Genomic DNA, 22552 nt, shown 5'->3' on the forward strand with positions numbered 1-22552 from the left:
TATTACAATTAAACAAATTTGGGTTCCAAAAGGAACCATATGTCCTAACTCTCAAGGACCCAAGCAAGCTTGGGTACCCAAAATGAAAATATGAGGATGTAGACATAGGTGTGCCAAGATACCCATGGAACAAATATAACTTTCATACAAATGGGTGTTCTAGACACACGTCAAAAAATGAAACTTAGAATATACTTATGAAAAGTAATTTTTTTAAAAAAAATAATAATAATAATAATGAAATCAGTAATCCTTGCATCTCATCATTATTTTTGCTTTAGTATTTGATTAAAATATGAATTGCAAGTATTGATCAATTTTGTGATATAAAAAAAAAATACTTTTGGAAATATAATCAAATCACTTCATCTTATAGTATGCGTTACTCACTATTGGATAAGTTGCTAAATGATTAATCAATCTATTAAGAATAACTCTATGAATTCTCTATATGCTTGATTGAGAGTTTTTATCCATGGCATTATTGTTTATTGATCATAGATATAATAATGTGTACTTGGTATGCTTTTGAATATATGCACTATGAATACCAAGATTAAAGAAACCATCTTTGGCATATAAAATCAGCTCATGCTAGTATGTACTTAATCTCAAAAGACCTTGCCATTGGCTTACTTAGATTATCTTCTGAAAGGTCAAAGTTTGCTATGCATGTTAACTAAGGAAACAAACAAAAATCAATTTCTAAATCTAAAGATGTTTCCATCACTAAGTTTTCAAAAGCTTACATTAGTTTTGTTCTTGGCACTTAGATTGAAATATTTTCTGCATTGGCACAAACTCACAAAAAGCGATCAAATGAAAAAGGTTTGCAAACTATGAAAGTAAAAGAAGTATCATGGCATAGTCTTGAAAACCAATTTTTATCAAGTTGTGCACAGAAAATAATATTGAATACAATTGTTTCTGCACCAAGAACACCATAAGTAAAATAGGATTAATAGAATCCTTGAAGAAATGAAAAAGGCAATGTTGTATGATAGTCATCTACTTAAATGATTTTTTTTTAAAAAAAAAAGGCTATCATCATTGCTTGTCATATATATGGTTTCTATTAGATCTATTTTTGATGAAAACTCCATTTGATCTTCTGAAAAATAGAAAATGATCTATTGCATATCTTTCATATTTTTCAGTAGTATATGTTATGCTTGATATGGTCTTTTGAAAATAATGCCAAATCTGATAAAGATATTTCTATTTTTTAGATATCATTCATCAAGCAATGCATATGGAACATTTAATCAAAAGATCATAGTTGTAGAAATATCAATTCATTTTATTCTTTATGAGACTAATGATTTATTATCAAGATACTAAAATCAAATTATATATGTATATGGTTAATCTTTTACATATAACAATCTGAAAACATGTTAATAATTAGAACCAAATTGAGTTTTTCAGAAATGCACTTAATGAAGAAAAATTGATGACTACTAAAAGACTAAATCAAGAAAAGATGAAATAGATCTTGATGAAATTCTTGCATGATTAGAAGTAAAGATCACCATTATCATTTGCTTGCTTTATGAGCTTTATATTCTATCAAATGAATGTGTACAATGCACTCCTATGTGCTTATTTTATTAAAAAAGATATATGTTAAATAACCACCATATTTGAAAACACTCATTATAAATATGATAAAGCAATATATGATTTGGAACAAGCATCAAAAACATGATATAAAAGCTTGAGTAACCTTTTTGATAGAAAGTAATAGTGATAAATCTATGCATCAAAAAGAAGAATTTGTGATATCTTATTTGCTCAAAGTATACATTGATGACATCATTTTTGGTTCTACTAATGAAGATTTATATGAAGATTTTACTAAGCTCATGCAAGGTGAGTTTGAAATATGTATGATGAATGAATTAACATTTTCTCTCGAACTCCAAATTAAGACAAACAAGAAAGGGGATCTTCATTGACCAAAGTTAGTCCACAAGAAAACTCTTATAGAAGATTGGCATGAAGAAGGTATGTCTATGACCCCATCTTGTAGAATTTGAAAAGGATGAGCAAAGTAGATCTATTGTTTTAAAGCTGTATTGAAGCATGATAGAATAAGTATTTTATCATACAGCTAGTAGACCAGATTGTATGCTCATTATGTGCCCTTGTGCAAGACTTCAATCTAACATTAATGAGTCATATTTTATTGATAACAAATAAATCATAATCTGAATTTTGATAGAAACAACTGTTTAAGATAAGTTGATTAAAACTTAGCTAGCGTGTCTTATTGATAATTATCTTAAGCAAATAAAATCTAAACTAAATTGATTTTGAAAATAAGAAATTGATTTGACCTTGATAAATCTTCCTATTGCCTCACATGCTTGTCCTTGAACCATCTTGGTTAATGAAACTATCTCTTTAAGTTCAAGTGACATATGCTTGCTTATATTTAGGCAATCTCTTGAGTAAAATGACTCAACATTTAATTATTGTCATATCGTACGTTGAGTCATCTAGTTAAGAAATATATGGTATGAATGTTTTGTATCTTGAAGAAACTAATGACTTTCCTTCAAGAAAGAAAAAGTTTTTGTTAATAATGCACAATCCTTAAGCAAGAAAATGAGAGATTTCAGCTTGAAGGACACCTCCACATAAGATACAATAAACATTCACATGCAAACAAGAAAGGGGACCTTCTTCAGCCAAAAGTTTACACATAAGAAATCTAGTAGGTATTTGACTGAAGAATGCAGAATGAATCGGTAATTCTAGATACCTCTCTCATAAATTAACTGAGCAAAGTCAATAACTTAAATCTTATTATGGCATGATTAAAGTCTTTAATTATTAATTTTTGATATCATGTCTATATATGTATTGATTGACTTATACTTTTAGAAATTGTTTCATAGTTTGCCCAAACTAAAATATATCTTTGCCTATGTCATAACCATGAAATACACAAGTTTATGCTTAAAATGCTGATTTGAATTGACTTGTGAGAAGCTATGAATTTTTGAGCATAATGAAAATGTTGTTTGCATGATATACATCTATATGATACATAAGATTATTTCTTTATTCTGCTCTTTCATGTAAATTACTTGAGAATAACAAAAAGAGAGAGAGATAAAGAAAAGAAAATGGATATTATTCAAGAGAAGTAAAATCTAAGTGAAGGCAAATACTTCAATCTTAAGAAAAAGCAAAACAAGCATAATATATTCGGCACAATTGTGAGACTTGTGTGAGCATTCTTTTGAAAGGAATAAAATCCGTAATTAATTACACTTAAACAGGAAGAGTTTGAAGTGAACGTTTTAACCTTTCTATATTGCTCATCATAGGGATGGTGCCAATAGGGAGGCTAGTGGTAGTACCCGGCACTATTTGACCCAACTATTCGGTGTAGGGTATATTAGGGACGGCACAAGAGAGAGGCTAGTGGTAGTACCTCGTGCCCCTTCCAACTCCACCGAATAGGGAGCAAATAGTGTATAGAGCATAAGAAGGTAAAAATGAAAGACAAAGTAAATGAAAGTATATAAGAAGAATCAAGTCAAATTTTTTAATCACTTGAAAACACACTTTAAGGATGAAATCAATGCAAGATTATATTTAAATAGGGGGAGTTTATTTGAAAAGAATTGATTTTGATCCTTGACATGCTTGTTCTTAATATTTTAATGCATGACTTAACACATAATATATTTTGCATGTGGCATGATGTTTTGAATTATGGGTTTTCAATATTTTGTAATGCTCCATGCTTGGATAATTTGATTGAATGTTTGAAATACTGCATAAAATTTTTTTTTTGGGTATTATTGAAAAGAAATTTCAGATTTGTCGTTCACAATCATCTTTAAAATCTGAAAGTTGAATAAATTTGTAAAAAGGAGAAGAGAAAAATATCTCTATTTAGGCAAAATGAATTGATCTTGATCTATCTTTCTACTTGCCTAACTTTGATACATAATATCCTAATACTTGTTAAAATATCCTCCATTTTGTATCGAAACTCAATATTAAATACAAAGATTCTGAAAGTGCTCTAATGTTATTGAAATATGTGTTTTCAATCTTAGTAATTTAAGATGAGCTACAATGTAGAAGATACATATCTCAAATTATAATTTTGAAAGCCTTCTTGGAAATTCTTATGAAAATTCAGAATCTGATTTTGTATAAAAGCTTAAACTTAACTTAAAAATGCTTATATCGTTACATCTTTGTAACCTTAGTTATATGCTTCAATGATCGCGTCATTCAGAAGAACAACTCAATATGATTTCTAAATGAAAATTTTAACATAAGAAAAACAGAATTAATTTTGACGCCTTGGTTGATTGTCTCGATACGCATCCGAAACATATCTTTTCTTATCCTTAAAGTGTACTAATATTGGTCTAAATGATGTGTCTTTCAATGATCTTGATTGCAAACAAATATTTTTAAATATATGATTTTATTTTGATATTAAAAAGATTTATTGTGCTTCATGTATACATTGCTGAAAAACTATGATTAAGAAATTGAGTTCTATAAATATATATACTTCAATGATCATCTATATGTTTTTCTCTCCTACATTATTAAAGACTTCCATCAATATATATATATATATTATTAAGTCTAGAAACATTTCAGCTCACTCAAATGATTCTTAAAAGAAAGAAAATGTAATTACTTTTGAAAGAAATTGAGCTTCAAATGAATCATTTTCTGATTAATATTTCTATACATTTTCTCAAAGATTTAAAGAAAGCATAGCTTGTTCTTGAAGGATTAGAAAGAGTAATTACTACAAATTTTGAATAATTCTAGATCACTCTACATTCTCGATATCATAGAATTTCAGTTCTATTCATGCTTATCATCAAAATCTGAAATTCAACAAAGAAAAGAATGATTAAAGAAGAATGCATTTTTTGAGGGGGAGCTTTGGATAGTCAATCTAAATGCAAAATATCATGTCCATTTGATAAATATCTTCTATACGTTATGGATTGATGTTGATGAACCTCCTTATATTGCAAGACTTGCTTTAATTATATAATAAGTTTATACCTTGAGATGAGTTCTATAAAGGTTGTCTTATCTCAAACCTTGAGTCTTATGAAAATAAGCTGAAACTTATAGAAAATATATTTTCGAGATTGACAATTTTATTGAACATTATCTTCAAATTCTAAACTCTTAAATGGAATGATCAATTGAGGGGGAGAAAGAAAATCTTAGAAGGAGAGATTTTATGGAACTTAATCGCATAAATCTATAACTAAAGGAGAGAGAAAGAATACTAAATAAAAAGTGATCCTAATACTCTCCAATATGTATCATCTGAAATTTAAATCTAAAAATCTTTATGATACACCTTGAGGCTTGTTATTTGGTTAATATATCTTATGCATAAATCATGAACCAAACTGCAATTCAAAAAAGTTGATCTTAAGAGCCTCTAATTTAATGAAAAAGGGAGAGAATAATGTGTTGAATTTTCTTGAGTATCTCTTAGAAAACCTATTTTTGAAATTCACTAATGAGTTCTTATTGGCTTGTTCTTTAGAACTTCAATTTTGTGCCAATTCATTATTATATGTACCAAAATGTGCTTCTTTTTAAAGGAATAAAGTCTTTAAAAGAGCTTTAAAAGAACCTTCAAAGCTTTGAATTTTATGTATGCTCTAAGATATATCATAAATTGCATGAATTCATGTTTTGGTATTTATGCCACAATATTTTTACATCATAAAAGAACTTTGCAATCATACTTAATATATTGTTCTTATACTCTGAAAATTAGTTAAATTGTTCTCATGTTGCTAAAATACTTAATATATTGGGCAAAAGATCTTAAATGAACAAGCTTTCATACTTATTATTAAAGAATGGTTAGATTTTCATTCGTGCTTTCTTTGAATATCATTCTTGGTACTTCTTGAATTAACTTGATTTGAAAACTATCTTTGGAACCACATTCGATGTGTTCTCATTATAATTGGCTCTGATCTATGCTCATTAATCTTTTTCTAACATTATTGCCTTGAGTTATATGATTCATATTCTTACAATAATTTGACATGCAAATCAGAGTACAAAAAGGAAAAGAAATATTTGAGTACCATTATCTTTGTGCTTAATGTTTCATTATCTTACAACTTTTTTGATGTTGTCAAAAAGGGGGAGAAATATCTGAGTATATGCTCATAATGCTTTATGTGTTGATTATGTTAAGATTAAATCTAAAGCATTATCATGAAGTATATTTTAAAGATATATATTTTCTACTTCATGCAACTTAGCTATGCATTACTTCTAGAACACAATATATTTTATATTGCATATACTCCAAGTTTTGTCATCATCAAAAAGGGGGAGATTGATGACCCAAAAATTGATTTAAAGATTAATTTTGATGATCACAAAACCTTGAAGTATAATTACTAATGCTTGTGTGGCAAGAAGAAAGATAATTTGTTTTGCAAGGAACATATCAAGTTGGAAAAATACAAGAAGGCTTCAAAAGCTCTCAAGAAAAGTTGGAAGAAAGCTACACTTCATTGGCCCAAGTTTCAAGTTCAAAGGATTCAAGTTGGAGGAGCAAATTCAAAGAAAGATTCAAAAGAATAGTCCTCGAGTCGACTCCTGGAAGTTCCGAGTCGACTCTGGCACTCTAGAGTTTCAAGAAACAGTGCTCGAGTCGACTCCGGGATTCTGCGAGTCGACTCCGACTGAGAACAGACAAAAAGACAGAGAGTTGATTTTCAGCACTGCAGTGCTCGAGTCGACTCCCAGCCGAGTCGACTCCCAGCCGAGTCGACTCCTGCCTCAGCCGAGTCGACTCCTACTTCAGCAGAGTCGACTCGAGCACGCTGGGAGGCATAACGGCTAGTTTTTTCTCAACTCCAACGGCTCTATTTTTGTCTCTAACGGCTTTTGTTCCCACTCCCTCTAAAGCTATAAAATCAAGGGGAGAGCAAAGGGAGAAGGGATGGAAGTGGGAGAGAACATTTAGGGAAGAGATTTCAAAGAGATTACAAGAGAAATCTCCCAAAAGCACAAAAGGGCCATTCAAAGCAAAATAGAGAGAAGAAGAGCATCCAAGTGAATCCCAAAGCTTCCTCTTCAACTGTGTGCTGCCTCAGTGATCTACCTCGTGCCAAATCAGAAGAGGGTCAAGTAAAGAAGAAGCCGAGTTCCTTCATCTACAAATTTGTTTGAGGGCTTCTTCTCTTTACTTTACTTATTTATATTTGCTATATTTGCTTATTTGAGAAGCTTGTATTTGATTTAAATTCTTGCTCTAATATCTTGTAACTTGATTCAATCAAGGGAGTGAATCAAGGGGTTAAGGTTTGTTGGTGAGCCAAAGAGAAAAACCAACGTTGTAAGGTTGTGGTTGGTGAGCCTTTGGGAAAACCAACTGGGTTGATTGTGAACCCGGAAAACAATCGTTGTAAGGTTGTGGTTGGTGAGCCTTTGGAAAAACCAACTGGGTTGGATTGTGAGCCCGTGAAAACAATCGGTTGGTTCTAGTCGGTGAGCCTGTGAAAACCGACCGAGTTCGTTGTGATCTCGCAAAACAACAAGTTGGGTTGTGAGCTTGTAAAACAACCGACTGTAATCTGAGGGATTATAGTGAAATTCCCAAGAGGTCTTGGGGAGTGGATGTAGGTGCTGGGGTGCACCGAACCACTATATATCTTTGTGTTTGTGATGCCTTATTTCTTGCGTTTCATGCCTTACATACATACTTGACTGTGTAATATCTCTAGCTTTATTTCCTAATTGATTATAAGAGATTGTTCAGAACTTGCTTAGCTTTCACTCTATTCTTACAATTCACATAGATTAAATTGATCATACTACTATAAGTTAATTTAGGATCAATTGCGTCCTAAAGCCATAGCATAATTGCTCTAGCTTAGTTTGTCACTGCATTACTTATAATTACCTAGAGCTTAAGTAAGTAACATCTTATCATTCCGCTACATTCAATTTAAAGTAAAAAATTAGGAAACACAATTTTTAGAAAACCCAATTCACCCCCCCTCCCCCCTTCCCTCTTGGGTTGTCATCTTGGGCAACAAAGAGCTTTTCTTTTTGATAGTTGAGAAGAGTCAAACTACACATGCATAAAGGCATTTACAAGCATCAAACAAAATTTCATGCAGTTCTATAGGAACGAAAGCACTGAGATAACAGGAAGAGCATCGTATTCAAAAACCAAAGCAAAAACGGAAAGACCACAAGGAATTAGAGAATGACTACTCTGATATTCAGAACAAAAGTCTTGCACTTGTTAAATTTCAAAAGCCTAACAACTGGAATACTGTCACAAGCCATGAAAGCATGAACCCATAGTTATCAAATACATAGATTGAGAGAAGCTCTATCACCTTGTTAATAATCAACTCTGCATGCCTCACAAGCAGAAGAAGTGTTTCTCCTGATGCAGAACTAAAAACTGGGACAAGTGCAGGCAATGTTGAAATCTCAAAATCATCCTTATCCTACAGTAAAGCAACACTCAAAGGCATCAGTCACCATATTAATACAATAGACAAGATGCACCTATTTTACAAAGAGTAGAGACATGATCAACATAGTTTCAGCATATATACATGAACACCAGAAAAAGAATTGGCATGGAACTGCTATACATACTGGCCAGGTTGCAGATTGGGAAAAAAACTACATCTAACTCCAATTTTAGACTTTGTCATTGTTGGAGAAGTTTTGCATCAGTGGAAGGATAATAACAAAAAGAGTCCTTCATGACGAAAAGAAAAAGGATTGAAGTATTATCGAATATCTTCAAAAAAAGAGAGCAAAATCAAGTAATCCATTCAAATGGCAAGATGTTGCAGCAGATAATGCTGTACTACAATCAAAGAGATAAATTAAGGTCCCATTGGAAGGATAATAACAAAAAGAGTCCTTCATGACGAAAAGAAAAAGGATTGAAGTATTATCGAATATCTTCAAAAAAAGAGAGCAAAATCAAGTAATCCATTCAAATGGCAAGATATTGCAGCAGATAATGCTGTACTACTTTTAAAGAGATAAATTAAGTAAAAAATTTTCATTTCCCTGTTTTTTATTTTTAAAAATTAAAACATGAAATCTGATGCAAGAAAGATGTTTGGTTCCCTCATTTTTATTTTTTATTTTTAAAAGTAACTTCCATAATTTATAGAAAAAAGTGGAAATGAAAATTTTTTTACTTCCACTATTTTTAAAAATAACTTTTTGAACCATGAAATCAAACCGAGTCTCGGCTCCCATCATTTATTTCTGTCCTCAACTACTACTACCTCGTCGCCTCCATCCCCACCTCCTTCACCAAGAAGTTCCTCCCTCTTCCTTCCCTCCTGCCTCTCCACCCCACCATCCTCCTTATCAGCAGCGGCTTCTCTGCCAATAATGAAAACAACGATGTTGTCAAAAACAACAACAACATTCAACATCGTGGTGGTGGGAGGGACCAGAATGTATGTGAATGTCAAGTGTTATGCTACCCTCGCCAGAATTCATTCAGCATGTATCCATGAGACGGACGACGCCCAGCAATTCATGGTGTATCTCACGTATCCTCCACTTGATGATCGCTGGAGGTTGCATGCCTAGATTCTACCGTGGGAAAGGCACCGCAAAAGGATTTCCTATTTTGGCATACCAAACATGTTTTCCTATTTTTTGTTGTGAAAAATAAAATAATAACAATGACTACCAAACAGGTTTCTGTTGTCAAAAATTTAGAAAGAAATAGAAACAAATTTTCTATTTTTATTTTTTTTAAAAAAAAGTGATGACAATGCCAAACACAGCCTAAATCATATCCAATCAATTAAACAAGAGTAGGCGACCGAAATTCCTTCCATGAACAGATATATAATACTGAAGCATGTTTTGTACAATGACAATCCTCAAGAAACAGAATTGGATAAGGAAAGATTATCACCATTCTTCACACTGATTTGGATGCCACAGAGATTCAAAGGACCAGAACATGAAAAATACCTGAGAATCGGCTATTGTGAGAACCATGGGTAAAATCATTGGCTGCATAACCATATTTCGCAGCTCAGCACAAAGAGGTGGAAGAACCTGTAAAAAAAAAAGTTAACAAACTACATGATAAAGGCAATGCAATATAGGGCTTTAATTTTTCTGAAAAAAAAAGAGATTTAGAATACTAAAAAGAAAATCTACCTGAAAGGAGGCACAGAGCTTTTATCTATGTCAACCTTACTTGTTGTAAAACTACCTTTATAGAACTACCTTTCATTTCTTCCCACTAAATCTCTTATCAATACTTGCAGCACACAAGAAAGAGTACATATCACAGAATCATGTGATCAGCCAAGTAGATGACCTTGTATCACCTGTCATGCTTTATTAGTTAACTTAATCCATCACATGATTATTAATGCATATCTGCCAAGATGTTTCTCTAAAGAGAATGTGTCATGATATCTATTAGGAAGCTAAGATTGTGAAGCCTCATATTGGCGTTTAAGTTTAGCTCAGTATATATAACATTGAGGTACATGGGCTGGAACGAGCTCATGTCAAGAAAAGAATTGATTAAGAGAATCAACCTTTATAGAACTACCTTTCATTTCTTCCCACTAATCTCTCATCAATACTTGCAGCACACAAGAAAAAGTACATATCACAGAATCATGTGATCAGCCAAGTAGATGGCCATGTATCACCTGTCATGCTTTATTAGTTAACTTAATCCATCACATGATTATTAATGCATATCTGCCAAGATGTTTCTCTAAAGAGAATTATGTCATGATATCTGTTAGGAAGCTTAAGATTGTGAAGCCTCATATTGGTATTTCAGTTTAGCTCAGTATATACAACATTGAGGTACATGGGCTGGACCGAGCTCATGTCAAGAAAAGAATTGATTAAGAGAATCAACCACGCCATATATGAAACTTTGCATTTCTACAACATGTATAATGGATTTACAGCACATATATAAACTCTATCCTTGTAAACCTAGGAATCTTCTAGTTGTTTAATCCCAAAACTTCTAGAGAATTTGATTAATAGAAAAACAAGAGATAAAGCATATAAAGTGCATGCATGTATAAATATTTTTTATTTAATATGATGATTATCATGCTTTCACGACATTCTTGAAACAATAAGCAACCAGCAATGCCACAATGCACCAAAGTGCTGGTGGGGATCTACAGTAACCATAACAAAATGCACCTTCAACAACTATGAGGAGAAAATGGTATAAAGCATGCATATTAACACAAATAAATTTATATTTTGAAAAAGAATCTCTTGCTTCTAATTCATTAACTGATACCAAATGGATTGATGCAATTTCCTTCGCAAAACCCTTCTTTTTGCACCTTCATAAGTCCAGCAACAATCTTGAAGATGTCAAGTTGTTGGCACAAAGTGGAACACTGTAATGCATAAGGAAGGCTTCCTTGCACCAACTGGTCTCCCAGGTCATGGACAGAATACTCTCTTGCTTGAAGTTAGTTTGGCAAAGAATGTCAACATCAATTTGTTTAAGATTGGCATCATCTTGAGATCAAGACATAAGAATTTCTCAATTTTCATGATGATCGTTAAAGGAAAGACAACTAGAAGATAGGAAGTACAATTTTATGTAGCGAGAAGTTCTAGACAACACAATTGACATGGGCCTAGGGTACCAGCTAAAATCATAAAGGCTCTGCGATGTTAGTAACACTAGACAATGTACTCTGTTTTAATCCCATCATGCCGATAGCTGCAAAAGAATATGCAGCTATAATGAACTGCAATGCAAATGGTACTTTTCTAGAAAGAAATGCAAAATAACTCTTAATGACGAGAACAAGAGAAAGAAAAATATATATGAGGCTTGTTCTTTTGTAGAAAGGATTCAGTTCTGTGTTGAAGAAAGTATCTATATGTATTTTTTTCTTTTCTTTTGAAAAAAAAATTCAAATATACAGAGATAATTCCTTGGAAATCAAGTCCAATGAATGCAGTTCCTAGAATAACTAAGAGAGTGAAATGACTGATATCATAGACAAGATAACGTAGATATATGGAGAAGTAAAATGAATCAAACCTTATACCGCAGCACACGAGCATCAAAATCTTTCCACATATCAGATAATGCCTTTAGAAACTCAGTCTTCTGCATATTATCTCTTTCCTGAAAAATGATAAAACAAGAAGATTAGAAGTCTCAGGCCTTTAGCTAGAAACAACTAAGCAAACTCAAAAGCAGGAAACCATACAAGCATATGGTCCAGGAAACGAAGAGCACGCAACCTAGTATCAAGCCGGAAAAAAGAAGAACCTGCAAAACCAACAAATCAGTCTTGAGATAACCAGCAATACTATCTAGTGAAACAAAAGTTTAGCAACAGAAGTGACATTGTTCTGGAATCTTGCCTGGAACTTCAGGGAGGGTCAGATATAAGTAAAAGTTCGGAATGATCAAACAGATTACAAGTGTCACAACAAAGGTGGTCCAGTGCACGAGGCTTGCACGAGGCTTGCACTATTGTGAGGTTCAGGGAGGGTCAGATATATGTATCTTTACCTTACATGCCGAGAGGTTGTCTCCGTGTTTCGAACCCATGACCTCCAGGTCACAATGGAGCAATCTTACCATTGCACCAAAATTTACCCTCAAGTGCCACTTTTTAAGTGTCACAGGAATGGATCAGCAAAAACTTTAATTTACTTTATAATTTGACATTAGAGATCTATGTCTATTACAGCAATTTTTTTGTCATCGAAAATGTTCAGGGGAAAAAAGAAGAAACAAGAACTTCATCGCTAAATTGATTAGCACAGGAAAAACTGCCACTTATAAACTATGATGTCCCACCCCAGTCCTACAGTTACCATCTTAGGTTATCGTTATCACTTATCATTAAAATTTATATCCCAATAATGGCAATTTCCTCTATGTATGAACTCTGACTTCTTGTGTATAGCAATAATGTAATAAATTAGCAATAATATATCACTGTATTTCATAATTCAAGCCCCAACAATATTAGAAACCTTCTATTCTAACTTTAGTATGCATATTACTGCATAACATTTCAAAGGTTCTGACTGTTCCATACCATCAGCAAGTCTTTGTAGTTGATCACCCATTATATTTGCCCAGAAATCTCATTTATTAAATATCATGAGACTCCTCAAGAAAAAGTTGGCACATACAATCTTCTTTGAGTTTCAGTAAACTTACATACAGCTTAAATGTAGCACCATTAAAGAAGGCCAAGCTTGTGTTAGGTGGCTGCTGAAGTACACATACATACAAGCTTCTCCAAGACCCATCAGGTTCTTTATATTTCCTTTAGCTAGCTAGTTATAGCATTATTTTCCTTGTTTACTATTAGTAACAACTCAGCTCTTCAAATAGAATATTGACCTTATCTTTCATATACCCATTTTTCTTTTAGAAATGTTAGAACTTGTAATCGTTGGCTTATTTTTCATTTATCTTGCCAGCCAACAGCATGCAATAAAGTACTTAAAGTAGTTCATCCTTTCATCACCACCTCAATATTTAAATTAGGCTTAATAAAGCCATAAGAAAAGAAAAACAATATTGATATTGACCAATAAAAAAATAGAAACTAATTGATGAAACAATGCTTCTAATTTCTTTCAAAATTGAACAATTAAGAATTAAATATAATTTCAAATGAACTAAAAGGAATCCATGAAAACATTGGTAAACAATTCAATCCAATGCTTTTGCCAGGCAGCTACAGCATACTAGTTCCCACATGAACAAATGTTGCAAGAAAATGCGAGATATTTAGTTAACAGTAATCATTAGGACCAAACTCATTAAATATTCAAACACTGATAATAGCAAACCGAAAGCAGATTAATAGTCATGTTTCTACCTGTGAAATCCGAAGCACTTGGCCTAGCTGCCTCATCCACAGATAACATACTCTGCAAGTCCACAATCAGCTCCGGAGGAATGACTGAGAATGCTTCACTTGTTAAGTATGTCAAGCTATTTGTGTACTGTAAGAGCAAACAACTATTATAAATAAATTATGAAAAGTAAAGAGATAGTATCTACAGCCTGTATTACTTGAAATGCATCAAGGCAAACCCATCCATTGCTCAACTTACCCACAATACTTTTACTAACATATCTAAATAATAATGGTGTCAGTTAAAGAAGAATAGCACAAATAATCAAACAAAAATTGCATGTACATGATGATGGGAAATTAAAAGAATTTCCAGACCATACAAACAAACCAAAGCTTTTTTTGTTATCATATCTCAAATTATTGACACATCAACTATAATATGCATGAAATTGCCAATAGGTAAATAAAACATTCAGAGAGAAAAAGCATGGTCAATCCCAATATCTAATAATAATACATCATGGCAGACACAGAAACAAATGTAGACCTATTCTGGAATCATATCATCTGTGTGCAGAACAAAGAGGTTTTTCAGAAATAGCCTTACGAAGCAATCAAATCTTCCCATATATTCTCCTTGATATCACTGACTAAACAATTGCAGTATAAACACAGCTGTAGTTTACCCAAAAAAAGGTCAGAAAAAAAGACTCTTGGAACTGACAAATTATCCAATAAGCATAGCTTAAAAAAAGAAAGATGCTTTATGGGTACAAGATGGATTTCTCTATGTTTTGTGTTCTTGTCCACTGATTCTTGCAAAAGCTGCATACATTATCAATATAAATTTTTCAGATCATTCTTCATAGCTTTCATTGATGACTTCCAGGGTATCTCCCTCCTCTTTCACACCAACACATTCAACTCTTTACAGGAGTCCCCTCAAAACTTATTTTTTGGTGGCCTAGCCACGACCTTTATTTGGAGAAGCTCCAACAATTCATCTAATAAAATCTTTTTTAAGTTCCAGACTCACATTACCTTGTTCTATCGTATAACCAACTTAAATTTCTCATCTCTCCAATGACCATTCCTATCCATACAAACAGTTATCTAAGTCTCCGAACATCAATACAGTAAGCTTTAGAAGTTTCCAAATGAAAAGGGAAGAACACATGATCTAACACTGGGAAATGCATTTTATCCATAAGCAACAAATCACAAGCCAAAGAGACAAATCAAGACATAATCCTCAAAGCCCAATAAAAATAGAAGAAAATTCATGCAAATGTAGTATCAATATATACAGCGATTTCAAGATTAATTAAGAAAGTAAACAGAATTGATAGTATTTAAACATGGTTGGAATTGTGGACTGGCCTGTTCCTCGTGCAATCAGACTAAAGATATATTATTCTCACTTATACTTTTCAATGTGTTCATAGAAAATGTAAAACCCACCTTTTTTTTTTTGGTACACCAGCTCCTCACACCAAACATATATGATACAGCCAACAAAAAAAACACACCTTGAAGGAGTACAAAATTCATGTTATCATCTTACAGACCCAAAGTTCACTGGTCCCGAACATCTATCCTTACCTAGTATTCAAGAAACATGCATTTAACTTCCACCAGTCAAAGTGACCACATTAATGAGAGGATCAATGAACTCAAGAAGAAATTTTCTAACATATCAAAAAAAAATAACAATGAAAGTAATCTTATACAAGATAAAATCTTAAAGATTTGAAGAAAAAGACTTTAGCTAAAAACAAACAATAAGCAATGATACACACCATCTTAACATTGTTATGACAATCCAAAAGTGGCTTGCGGGCAACCAAATGGTACGCGAGGCATCCAAGACTGAAAATGTCAGAAGAATATCCTGCAGTGGGTGCTTTGCTGCGAACCAATTCTGGAGCAGTATAATTTAGAGATGGTTGAAGGGGTAACATGGAATCCTCAACGTCATACTCCTGATTACACAAAAATCCAGCAAATAAAAGGTTTGGCAGCAATTTTTTGACACAGACAGATAACTACTACACAGATAATCATAATGACAAGTTCAAATGCAACATAACCCAGCATAGCAAGGTTCGCAATATCAGTGTACCACCCATACTAGACATCCCATACCACACTGGTATCAAACTGATATTCAGTATGGGGGGGCAAACCAAATATAGGCACAATGAACAAAATCTTATATCGGGTATACTAATACCATACCAACATGGTACCAGTGCAGGGTCTGGTATTGCAATTGAGAACCTTGCAACATGGTATTGATCAACCGATAATACTGGCATCAAACATAGAATATGAGTCGCAATATATAGTAGTAGAGTGCTTGCGTGTATCCATCTTTGTATGGGTGAAGTACATAACAACAAATATTAAAAAAAAAGAAGAAGAAGAAAACAAGTTAAAGAAAACAGAAACAAAACACAAAGAAGGCAGTAGCCTGTCTTTTGAAACAGTTAAAAACTGACCGGATAATGAAACTGCTGCATGGATGTCAAACCACCTGAGACCTGGTCAATAGAGACGGCAAAACCAAACCCACCAAGCTTCCAAGCTCCACTTGCAGTTATAAAGACTGTCTGCAACAGCAAAATCAAGTGAATAATTGACATGCCAAAGCTTACAGACTACAGGATTATGGGATTGGTCCTTGAGAATGACCTTAAGCATAACAGTTCAATGCAGTGTAAGGGGTTACAGAATGCAAAAAATTGGTAACAAGTCTAATCAGGTTTTCCATACATTACTAACTATATGCAATAACCTGTACTACTTTTAACTAAGAAGTAAAAGAATTTTCATGTTGAAGCTCTATGTGATTCCACAGCATGACAAAAAGAATATTCCTGACAGAAATGCAAATGCAAAGTGATGAAAGTAAATGGGGATACAGGCATGAAAAGAAAAAATTGATACACAGAGAACATATTTGACAAGCAAATCTATACAGTCTTTTTTTACAATGAACATGAAAAAAATATAGAGTTAAAAATAATTATAATTTATAATAGAAGTCATATAAACATAAGTATCAAAGGAGCAGATCATAGAATATATTAGAACAAGATGTCCAAGTCAAAAAAAAGGTTTCGCTGGAAAGTTAACGGTTTCATGGTTAGTTAGACATGAAAGGACAGATTATCTAGTCATCTCAACCTATCATAATGCCCAAAATAAGTTATAGTGCTTTCAGGTCTGCTTTAGCAAAAAAAGAAAAAAAAGATCAGAACATGATTCACAGATTGTAAAAGAACCTCGTGCAACCCAATGTCAGCAGAACCGACCCGAACTGGCCCGTTTCGAACCATACCAGTGGCTCACTGGTACGATTCTGACTCAGAAAACGGGGTGCATTCCTAGAGCTGGAGAAGAAGAAGGAAAGCGAACGGGGAAGGGACCATCCAGATCAAACTAGTTTTGCTACTTTTTCAATGGAAAAGAATTCAAGTACAAATGCCGTAGCAGGTTTAGCCAACAGTCCTTGCCCCCTGTACTAGAGAAAGTACGAAAGAGTTAGGTCTTTGACAAATAGAAGGTGCTCCAGTGTTGTATATTATCAGCCTTATACTGTTGATTATCTCATTACTCACCACATGATGGGTTTGGTGCAAACCGCTAGCAAACTACCTACTACATGGCCAACCGTCCAGACAATAAGGACAAATTCAGTGATTAATCCTCATCAATTATAGACCTATATCAAAGAACGTTAGGATCATCCTGAGGCACCTTCCCAAATATGAGGCAAGAGGAATTTCGCATGACTATACGTAGATATAATTCAGAATATCTTAGTTATTGGAAGCATGTTGGGTGCATTGACAAATAAGCACGTCTCTCGGATGTGCTATCCTAAGTGGAAAATTCCTGCTACTAAGAGACTATCAATTAGAAGTTGATCTTAGCCAAAAACCAAAAGTAATGCTGAATTTGAAGTTCAAGGTACTATTTGCCAGCCATCGTACAAGATCCAATAGGCTCCATTAAAATGTCATGCATGCGACAAAAACAATGACTTTACAAGAATGCCCAAGAACTGTTAAGATTCAACGGAATATCTTCAGCATTCATCATGAACAGACTAACAGAGCAAACTTCTTTGGTCGACTAACAAATTTGAGTTGAGTTGAGTTAACTTCTCCTTGCGAAGTTTAGAACTCACTTGACCAACCAAGAGTACAGATAGAAAGGCACAGGTCTTGCCCTTCCAATTTATTTCTACTGGGCATGTTGCATAATTTTCATTTAAAATGATATCTCCATTCTTCATTTTGTATTACTTTTAGAGGAAAATTGGATCTCCATTAAGGAATGCATCCAGACTAGAGCTAGCAAATTAGGATCTCTAGGGATTCTCCTTTAGCTATAATTCACATGATCCCCTTTTTACTTTGAATTTGCATATTGTCCTTTACACCAGTGAATTTTAGTAAGTTCAATGAATCACCTATAAGCAAAATAGAGCAAAAACTAGATACAGATGAAACAAGCATAGAGTCAACAATAATAAAATAGACATGTAAGCACCACATGTATTCTAAATTTCTAATAAAACCATCATGATCCAGCAAGTTCACAAAAGTAAATATTCCCAAAAGAGCACAAATGAAGATGTTTCACAACATGACACTAGTTAAATCTGGAGTACTTAACCTCAGGAGATATAGCTCGATGTACAAGGTGAGCATTGTTATGAAGAAAATCTAAGGTTTCTGCAATCTGGAGTAACCCATGTTTGACCTCCAAGAGCCCCATCTCCTGCCAAAACATGGTTAAACTACCTGGTCATTTTAAGAAAACAAAGAAAAAATGATAACACTATTACTTAAACAATATTAGAATTCATCTGAATCATAAACATCCTCGAAGAACCGCCGCTAAAACAAACTAAACAATTGAATGATAAAATTGGTCTGCATCTGACTCCGTAACTGGACAACCCCAAAACCAACTACATGCAGAAGAAAAAAAAAAGAAAAAAAAAACTGGAATGGACATGGAAACAAGATGAACCAATAGTAGACATCCAGAAGATGGAAGACTTTGTCATGCAGATATCTTAGAAGAACTGCAATAGGCACTGGAAAGCTTTCCTAAGAATAACAAAAATCAAAAGAATCCAAAAATAGCAATTGACAGTACAGCGAAAATACGCCCAAAACATTGAACATCCTTTTTCTTATCATTATAAGTCAATCCTCAGACAAAATATGCCACATCAAAAGTGTCAAGCTTCCCAACACTCTATCAAACACCCAATGCTTTCCCAAGTTTCAGGCTAAGGTCTCAAGCTTACCATGCCTAGACTGTATGGTAACCCTTTTCTTAAGGAAAGAAGCTAAGAACCCAACCACCTGATTCTATGGTCTAATTATCAAATAAGACACCAAGTAAAGATGCCCCGTCAAACCATCACTCTGCACTCAAGAGTCAGTCAGCAAAGATCTAGTAAGATCATCAAGCAAGAAACAGAGGACAACGTAATAGAAAGGCAGAAAAAAAACTTTGGGGAGTCAGTGAGCTATTCCCACCTCTTTCAATGGGCATAATTTGGACAAAACAGAATACGTGAAATCTCGCATATTTATTCTCTTGTCCAGATCATATCTATGTTCATTTTTTTAGTATGCTAGTAGGATCTATGTAGCAAAAGATCTTATTTGGTGGGAAACAAGGAACAAAAACATGTCAGACAATATATTGACAGCGTTAGACAATGTGACTGAGAGAATTATAAGCCAAACTCCTCAACCTAGACAAGGGGGTGCCAAGAGCAACAAGTCTCCATAAAGGATCATCTCCAAGCCCCTAGATTTCGCAAGTTTTAAATTATCAAATTTTGATAGTCAGAAAGAGGCTATTGCTGGATATTTATAGATTATATTGAGTTGCAATTGAGGTGGCATGAAGGGTGAGTAAAAAGCCATAAATACACACATAAAAATAATAGAAAGTTTATCAAACCAAATAAAAAGAATTAAATGCAACTCTGCTGCAGGTTTAGGATTAAGAAGATAAGGATCGTTAAAACTGACGACCATAATATTAGACAACAAAATTTGTTATTGCAACCATGAATTCATTCTAGAAAAGAAAAGAAATATATATTCTTAGGATTATATTAAAATGGATGAGGACAAGATGCACCTCTAGACATATATGTTCCTGTCTCATCCTTTAGGTCAACTAGGGTTTAGATGCAAGCTCTCTAATTGATACTAGGAAGTAAGCAATCTAGGGGCATATTTATATTGTTTGGCAAACTCATGAGATAAGACTATTTGAGGTGTATGAAAGAAAGTTTAGCTATATTCACAATGTATTCCGAATGTTTATCCAAGCTTAAAAAAACAGGCAAGAACTCTTAGTCATAGTTGCAAATAGAAATTAGCAGTGAGTCTTTAAGGAAACATAATTGCAGACAGCATCCACATGGATATAATCAGAGGTTGCCCCAATACGAATTGTTGTCAAATCTGTAATCAAGGCAGCTCCATCTATATAAATCTAAAAAATAATAGCATATAGCAATGAATTTCCACAATCCAAACACAATGCATATCGGCAGTAAAGCCTCAACAGATCTTGGTGGGTATACCTGAACTTAATTATATGAATTCTCAGCTTTCCAATTGCTTGCAGGCTAAATGGCTGAAATTGTTGACATAATGCTAGATCTTATTAATTTAATAACAATATATCCTATTAAGATCCACAAATTTCCCTTTTTCCTATTCTTTAACCCGAGCTCTTTGTAAAACCTTTCTTTCTTTCCTTAAATCAATATAAATCAATATAAATTTATATTAATCAATATAAATTTACGAGATAAGTCATCTTATCCCCTTAAATCAATATAAATTTCCAAATCTTGGAGGGATTCTCCATTGTTATCCACTTCCCTAAATCTAACCCAAACTGGTAAAGCTCAATCAAGGCAAGCAGATTAATAATTCATCTATACCACCCATCCCACAATGTCCGGAGGTCCAGATCCCACTCCCCATATCTTGAAATTCCTATGGATCAGAATCATCTCAAGACATCACATCGATCAAAGCACCAATCGACGTCTAGATCCCCAGATCTAGATAAGAGAACAGCATAATATAGAAACGATTACATCTTGGGGGAGGGGGGGGAGAGAGAGAGAGAGAGAGAGAGAGAGAGAGAGAGAGAGAGAGAGAGAGAGAGAGCGTACCATGCCCCTAAGCTCCTTGGGGACCTTGGGGATGTTGTCGTGGTTGCCAAGGGCGTTGGCGACAGACGCGAAGAGAGGCTCGGTAACCATGGCCATCGCGTTCTTGCTCTCGTCGAGGGCCTGGACGATGTGGACGACGCCCGGGTGGCGGAGGCGGACGAGGCGGGTGGCGTCGGCGCGAAGGAGGTCGAGGAAGGCGTCCTCGGCCGCCTTGGAGAGGCCGGCACGGGCGCGGGCCTCGGCGAGGGCACGCTTGTCGAGGACCCAGACGCAGACGAGCGGGTACTGGGTCGAGGGGGCGGACGGGCGGGGCCGGCCGGCGAAGAGCCGCCAGGCCATGCCCGGTCCGCCGGAGCCGATCGGGTCCAGGAGGTCGTAGTCCTGGAGCGGCCGCGGCCCGGTCACCTCCTGGACCGTGGTCTGTACCGTTTTCTCGATCACCGCCGCTGTCTTGGCCAGCGCCTGGGTCCAGGTCTTCATGTTGAGCGCCATGATCGATGGCACGCCCTCGAAAATTCGGGGGGAAAAGCAGGCGGTAGAAATGCGAATTTTAGAGAGAATGGGAGATCTTTTCCTCCGCCCACCGGACGCTCTCTCTCTCTCTCTCTCTCTAGGGTTTGGTGGTGGAAGGGGAGGAAAGAAGGGAGGAAGACACCGACATGGGCTGTCAACGGTGACCCTCTATACTCGTTTTACTCCTCTCGTTTCGTCTATTATGAATCTAATTTTTCTAAATATAAATATGAAAAAACTCGGCTTTGATGGTGCGATGCCTCGCGGATAAATATAAAAAAGGCGCACCTGGTGTGGGCAATTTTCTGGGAAGCTTAGGGGTTAAGGCTGCTACACGTCGTTTATCGGATGGATTAATCGACTGACGATGCGGACGTCCATTGCACTCCCGCTCGCAGGTGACCGTTGAGCTGAAAATATTATAAAATAGATAGAGGAGATGAGAGAGTACTGTAGACTGTAGTTGTATGGTTGTAGCAGGAAAGTGTGAAGGGGTAGGATTTCTCCATTGCTCACCGTTTGTCCTAAATTTCTCCTTGAATGGGAAGTTTAAAATAATCTGGTTCATGATGAGTCTTTTTTATAATTTGGTTTGAAATAGAGCATCTCATGAATGCGGTTGTTTCCTTACTTGCTTAATTTTTTGACATTTTATTCAAATTCAAGACCAAGTCTTTGATTTGTTCTATTTAGATCTCCTTTTCGATATCTTTTCTTGGTCTATACATCTCTTTATTAGCTTTGTCATGTATGCTCCATAACATTTCTAAACCAATTGAGCTCTTTTTCCCTTCTTCTTTTTTTTTGTTGGGGAAGCTCGTTCATGTCCCAAAAACCTCTCTTCATTGTAATGCAAGACTTACCAATTGTTTAGTTTCCAAGACTTCTCTCTTTATCATTTTGGAGTGACAATCAC

At 34.7% G+C, this 22552-nt stretch overlaps 1 protein-coding gene across 1 annotated transcript in view; it reads right to left on the bottom strand.

Moving 5' to 3' along the window:
* Window positions 1-21926, bottom strand: part of LOC103695938 (SCY1-like protein 2 A) — a 30654-nt gene extending 8728 nt beyond the window's left edge. Inside the window, exons 1-9 of the mRNA XM_039119556.3 lie at window positions 21124-21926; window positions 18576-18680; window positions 16391-16501; window positions 15689-15871; window positions 13908-14034; window positions 12270-12331; window positions 12098-12184; window positions 10018-10104; window positions 8394-8507 (exon numbers count right to left, since the gene is read on the bottom strand). Of these exons, the coding sequence (XP_038975484.2) occupies window positions 8394-8507; window positions 10018-10104; window positions 12098-12184; window positions 12270-12331; window positions 13908-14034; window positions 15689-15871; window positions 16391-16501; window positions 18576-18680; window positions 21124-21615 (1368 nt within the window). The 5' untranslated portion in view covers window positions 21616-21926. The remainder of the gene's footprint in view (window positions 1-8393; window positions 8508-10017; window positions 10105-12097; window positions 12185-12269; window positions 12332-13907; window positions 14035-15688; window positions 15872-16390; window positions 16502-18575; window positions 18681-21123) is intronic.
* Window positions 21927-22552: the final 626 nt, after the last annotated feature.

This window comes from Phoenix dactylifera, chromosome 1 (genome assembly GCF_051530095.1).
Source record: "Phoenix dactylifera cultivar Ajwa chromosome 1, Ajwa_hap1_PhDact_Kaust_v1.1, whole genome shotgun sequence".
Taxonomy (NCBI): Eukaryota; Viridiplantae; Streptophyta; class Magnoliopsida; order Arecales; family Arecaceae; genus Phoenix; species Phoenix dactylifera.